The following is a 6,039-nucleotide window of genomic DNA, read 5'->3' on the forward strand; positions in this document are numbered from 1 at the left end:
CGGCCCCGCCCCCCGGCCGGCCCCGCCCCCGGCCCGCGCGCTTGGAGCGACGCGCGGCCGCCAGCTCCGCGCGTGTTCGGCCATGAGCGAGCCGCCCGCAGACGTGCGCGCCTTCCTGCGGGAGCACCCGAGCCTGCGGCTACAGCCCGCCGGCGGCAAGGTGGGCGGGGGGCGCGGAACCCCTCGACGTGCCGCGGGGCGCCCGCCCGCGCGCACCCCCTGACCGGCCCGCCCGCCCGCCCGCAGGTGAGGTGCGCTCTGACGGGCCACGAGCTGCCCTGCCGCCTGCCCGAGCTCCAGGCCTACACCCGCGGCAAGAAGTACCGGCGGCTGGCGCGCGCCGCCCCGGCCTTCGACTACGCCGCGTTCGAGCCGCACGTCGTGCCCAGCACCAAGAGCCCGTACGTGGCCGGGCCGCTCCCCGTGGCGGGGCGGGCCGGGCGGCCGGGGGGGCCCCGGAGCCCCGACCCCTCCGCGCGCTGCGTGAGCTGGGAGCGCCGAGGTCCGGGTGGGCGTCCGGCCGCGGCCAGCCAGCCGCGGTCTCAGGCGAGGCCCGTGCGGCGCGCGCTTGCTCTCTCGGAGACGTTGAGGCGCATCCCCGGGCCTGTCGGTGTCGCAGAGGATGGGAGCGCGTGCGCTTTGTCCCCTGAGCTGCTGACCGCGGTCGCTTTCCTGTGTTGAGCGTAAAAGAGAGCTTTGGTTTAGCTGAGGGCGCACGGCGGACAATAGCGGCCAAAACGAAGGGGCGGGGGGGGGGGACGGCGGAGGCCGCCCCTGCCCAGCGCTTCGCGGGCCGTGCTGGAGCAGGCTGGCGAGGCCTGGTGTCCAGGTGGACGGGGACGGGGCCCAGTCCGCCGGGCGGAGTGCTCCTCCGCCCCGGCTGCGCACTGCAGGTGCTTGGGCGCTTGTAGGAATCCTGGTGCCCAAGCCACACGGTAGACCTCCTCTGTCAGACGGCCTGGGGGTGACTCTGATGCCGCCGTGCTGCAGGGCCCCGGGTCTGGACCCTTGTGGACTGTCCCCTTAGGCACCAGCTGTTCTGCAAACTCACCCTGAGGCACATCAACAAGTCCCCGGAGCACGTGCTGAGACACACCCAGGGCCGGCGGTACCAGAGAGCTCTGCAGAAGTGTGAGTAGCCGAGGGGGCACACGGGTGTCTGCGTGCTCCCTGTCCCGCCCCAGGACCAGCACCCCTAGGAGGCAGAAGCGGCAGCCCGGGCGTGCTTTGGTGGTACTTGGTGGATGCACTGGGCGGGGTCCCGGCACAGTGAGGAGAGACGATGGGAGGGACGGCGCAGAGCTGGAGGCAGACTCCGAAGTGATGCCGGTTGTGGTTATGTGCGGTGAAGAAGCCGGTGCCGAGCGATGCCAAGTGGGCCTGCCTTATGCAGGAGGCTTTCGGAGGGCTTCTTCTTAGACGGAGACTTGAGGGGCTGCAGGGTGGCAGGGAGAGTGCTCCGCTTGGCTGTGGGGGGTTCTGGAGGATGGCCGTTGTGCCCCCAGGCAAGGTGAGGTTAGACAGGCAGGTGGGCAGGAGACCACGGAGGGTCTCGGTCGCGGTGGCGTGGGGATGGGTTAAAGCACAGACCGGCCTGAGAGGAGGCGGGGTTGGGGGGAAGGAGTGGGAGGGGCCACCTGGTAGCTGTGCAGTCACCCCTGTGAAGATGGTGGTGGCTGGGGTCACCAGGTGCTGGCCGGGAAATGGAAGGATGTGGGTGGTTTTTAACGGTTTTGTGGACAGAATCAGAGGACGAGGGCAGTGAGGGAGAGGAGGAAATCAGCTGTGATTCCCAAATTCCTGGCTTGCGAACTGGTAGATGAGGACGTCATGAGGGTAGGAGAGTGGAGTCTGAAGAGTGGCTTTCTGGGGAAGAGTACAAATTCCTTTGAATGTTACAAGCTGGAGATGCGTCAGGTTGTGTGGCTGTTGAAACCATGGACCAGCCCTCAGAGGATGCAGCTCAGTGACAGCCATGACGTCTGCATCCCATGGAGCCAGGGGAAGGGCCGGGCCTGAGCTTGGAGCCCTGGGAAGGGGCAGAGGAGCCGGGTGGAGCTGTGTCTGGGGCAGAGAGGAGTTTCAGGAACAAAATGGCAGGCTCTTATCAGATGCCACTAAAGGGAAGATGAGGACTGAAGGGTGACCTGAGACTTGACACGGGCCACTGAGGTGGCGCGGTGGCGACAGAGCCAGGCCGGAGCCAGGTGGGAGACTGTAGCCCCTCGAGGCCGGGGAGGGGGGACCAGGTCAGGGTGGAGTCAGGCGGGTTTGGGTTTGATGACAGGAGGGTGAGGAAGACACGTGCAAAGGCCTTATTTCCCGATGAAGAAATGAGCGTGAGAGCGGCGGTGGCCCAGGGGCCTGGGGAGGCAGGACACATGTCTCCTGGGCCCCTTGCTTCCCCTCAGCCGTGTTCAGCTGCTCGGGGAGGGCGGGAAGGGGCTGGGTTTCCCCTGGGCCAAGGCACTGAGACAGGCTGAGGGGGCACTGAGGCCACTCTGGCAGGAGAGCGTGGTGGGGGCACCTGGCCACGTATGGCCTCTGCTGGTGACGAGGCTGCTATGGGCCGTGGAGGGGGTGGCAGGTGGGCAGTGACATGAGAGGCCAGGGCCCAGTAGGGCTTGTCTGCCCGTGAGTGACGATGGCAGGCATGGGGACAGTGGGCACCGAGGAGGGTGAGCTCCAGCAGCCCAGCCAACCCGAGTCCTCCGCGCAGGAGGGGCAGTGTGGCTCCGGCGAGGCCTTTCCGTGAAGCCTCTGCCCCACCCTCTGCTCTGAGCCGAGGGTCAGCCAGGGCCAGGCACCAGCTTGCACTGAGCTCCACCACCCAGGGAGAGGTCCTGGCCACGGTGTCTGAGGGGGCTTCAGTCTCCAGGTGACGGGCTGGCATGGCTTCCGGGCCACGTTGCACTGGAGCCTGTGCCCGCCCAGCACTCGCCCAGCCGCAGCGTGCAGAGCCTGGCTGGCCCAGAGGAGAGGCTGCTCCAGGCTCTGCCGTCCTCCTGCCCTGGCCTGCGCCCCACGCACCGCCCTACTCTCCCGTACTCGCCTTCCACCAACCGATTTTTACCCACGGGAGGGGGCGCTTCTGGGAGCCCTGGCAGAGCTCAGCTCTGTGCCTGGAGGACTGTGGGGAGGTGAGGAGGGAACCAGGCAGCATGTGGGTCTGTCTCCCAGATGAGGAGTGTCAGAAGCAGGGTGTGGAGTTCGTGCCCGCCTGCCTCTTGCACAAGAGGAGGAGGAGGGAAGACCAGCAGGATGGTGAAAGGCCACCCCGCCCTAGAGAAGCCTTCTGGGAACCTGCGTCCAGCGATGACGGCACTGCCCCAGGTGACAGTGATGACAGCATGACAGACCTGTACCCACGTAAGCTGGAACTTCCTCCCCTGGTTCAAGTCTCATCTGTCCACTCTGTGTCCATCCACAGCGAGCAGCTCCCTCTCGCTCTGTGTCCTCTGGTCCTGGGCCCGGCTGACCCCCCTGCAGAGGTGGTAGGTAGAATTTGACCTAAAACAGCCCATCTCTCTACTCCTTCCAGCCGAGCTGTTCACCAAAAAGGACCTGGGAGGGACCGGGCACGCAGACAGCAGTGATGAATTTCTGACAGAGGATGAGGACGAGACACCAAGGGGCCGCAGAGAGATGGGCCCTGGAGACAGCGAGGCCCTGGGAGTGGGCCGGGAGCAGGTCCTCAAGCGCAGGAAGGTGGGTGCCACCCCCAGGGCTGCCAGCGTGGCTTCCTCTAGCCAAGGTTTTCAGCTTCTTTAGAAAAATAAAACACCTTTTTCACAACTGAAATCTCAAACTAACAATATGAAAGATAAGCACCAAGGCTGCTCTAGTGGGGGTGGGGGCTGCTTCCTGGTTTGCTGCCTAGGAGTTTCCACTGAAGCCTCTTCCTCTCTGCGGGCCGGGACTGGGGGGCCGGGCTCACAGCACCCCTGCCTCAGATCAGAACACCTCCACTGATGGGAATTCTCTGTGCCGCAGAAGCAGTCTGGCTCGTTGAAAAAGAAGTTCAAAAGTCATCACCGCAAACCTAAGAGCTTCTGCTCTTTTAAACAGTCGGGTTAATGAAGAGTTGCTGGAGAAGACACATCTTAAGAGCCTTTCGAGAATCCTCCCCGCACCCAGGCCACATTCCTCTTCAGGGCGGCTGCCGCGCATCCCGCATGGGATGGGATGTCCATCCACTCCCCGTCTGCTGCCCCAGGAGGCAGGGCTGGGGGTCTGGCCCGCAGACATCAGGGTCTCACCCCCATACCCAGGAAGTAGCAGGGACCCCGAGGGAAGAATTCTGTCAGGACGTGGTCTTCAGCAAAGCCCGGATGGGCCACCAGAGGAGAGCCCTGGTCAGGCCCCACCTGGCTGGATGACACCACAGGATCACACTGTATACAACAAATGCCATTATTTATTTTGATGTGTCTCCAAAAATCAAAATGTTTTCAAACACAACTAAGATATAAAATACAGCTTAAAATGAGATTCATACCTATTTCCCACATAAAGCAAAAAAAATTTTAAGTTGTTTTGCCAAAACCAATTGGTAGATGCCAGTTTCCTCTCCTCTCCGAGCAGGTGCAGACCCCTGGCCCACGCAGGGCCGAGGGGGCGAGGCTGGTGGCCACCTGGCCACGCTCAGTTTTCACAAACCAGAAAGGTCTTCCAAGCGGGGGGCTGAGGAGGACGTGTACTCTGCCCAAAACTCCCAGAGCACCTGCGGCCTGGCCGCGCGTGCCACGCATCAGGGCCGTCGTGCTGGGCCAGAGGGGAGGGCGTGCGGGTCAGGGGACCACCCTGCCCAGTGAGACGGGGAGTCACAAGCCCCCTCGTGTGGGAGCGTCCCAGTGACTGAAGTAGAAAAGCCCTCTGAACTCACACATACTCGGGGGGCAGGGACGTGGACGCTGGGGGAGGGGCAGGAGCATCTTGGGGTGAGCCTCTGCGGCGGCGGGGACACGGGTGGGTGCTGGGAAGGCTCCAAGAGCACTAGTGGGCGAGAGCCGGCCGCCCCCCTGCCCTGCGAAGCGGACAGGGTTGCTCCCCACTTCCCTCTGGCTCTGGCCTGCAAGGTGGACGTGGATCTGGGGTCAGGACTGGCCCCAGCCGCTCTGGAGGAGGCCCTCAGCCTGGCACCCCCAGCTGATCGAACCGGTGACGGATGGGCTCCCAGGCGAGCTTGTGAGGAGCCTCACGAGGCGGGGCCTCCTCCGAGTCTGGCCAGCCTGGCCACGGCGGTCTGACTCCGCCTCCCCACGGGAGGCACAGAGGCCTCGCTACAAGGCGGACGAGTGGAGGACAGCGAGAAGCACCCGCACCCCCCAAGAAGAGAAACGCAGTGTAAGGCAATGTTAGAAAACTTTAAATACAGGATTAAGATCCAATCAGTAAGGCATCACAAATCGTAAAGAGTAATTTGGGCCGCATTCAGCATAGCAAACCGACAGTCTGAGCGCGCGACAGCCTCGGGAGGGGAGTGGTGGCCGCGAGGCCTGGAGACCCCCACAGGGGAGGTGAGTGGGCGGCGCCGGGCCCGGCCGTGGCCGGGGCTCTGGGACAGGTCCGTGTGAGGTAACTGGTCTGAGCGCCTGCTCTGGCCCGGCCCCCCGGCAGCGGCAGCCGCCCCTGAGCTGTACACACGGGAGCCGAGGCCCACGTGCTGCCGGGCTGGGCGGCGGGTCCCCGTGGGCCCCGGCAGCTTCCCCGAGGGCCCCCGTCCCCACCCTGAACACTGCCGCTCCCAGGGCACCAGCCCGTAAAAACCGCCCCCGTCCGAGCCGACCTTCTGATGAGCACCTCCACCGCGAGCAGCGGCCCCGGGGGCCCCTCTAATACTGCCTGATTCTTTGGGTTTGGGGTTTCTCTAAATGCTCTCGCTGTCCCTAGAAAGTATCACAAAGCAGGGCAGAAACAATGGGGAAGGCACTGGCGCGATTCTGAACCAGTGTGTTGATGTCGGGCTGGCCACCCCAAGTTGCTGAGCAGTTTTAGCTAAAAACATAAACTTTAAAAAAATAATAAGAGGGAGACTGC

The 6,039-nt window shown here is 64.0% G+C and overlaps 1 protein-coding gene across 2 annotated transcripts; it reads left to right on the plus strand.

Annotated features, from left to right (window-relative positions):
* The first annotated feature begins 28 nt into the window (after positions 1–28).
* Positions 29–5,532, plus strand: SURF2 (surfeit 2). Of its 2 annotated transcripts, none has more exons than XM_057720975.1 (6): positions 29–160; positions 247–401; positions 1,028–1,131; positions 3,181–3,369; positions 3,542–3,708; positions 3,994–5,532. In XM_057720975.1, the coding sequence occupies exons 1-6, from the start codon at positions 83–85 to the stop codon at positions 4,075–4,077; spliced, it is 777 nt and encodes a 258-aa protein (XP_057576958.1). In that variant the 5' UTR covers positions 29–82; the 3' UTR covers positions 4,078–5,532. The 2 variants fall into 2 exon arrangements, with proteins under 2 accessions (XP_057576958.1, XP_057576959.1); XM_057720976.1 differs by having other exon boundaries at positions 3,997–5,532.
* Positions 5,533–6,039: the final 507 nt, after the last annotated feature.

The sequence above is a fragment of the Hippopotamus amphibius genome, chromosome 2 (assembly GCF_030028045.1).
Source record: "Hippopotamus amphibius kiboko isolate mHipAmp2 chromosome 2, mHipAmp2.hap2, whole genome shotgun sequence".
NCBI lineage: Eukaryota > Metazoa > Chordata > Mammalia > Artiodactyla > Hippopotamidae > Hippopotamus > Hippopotamus amphibius.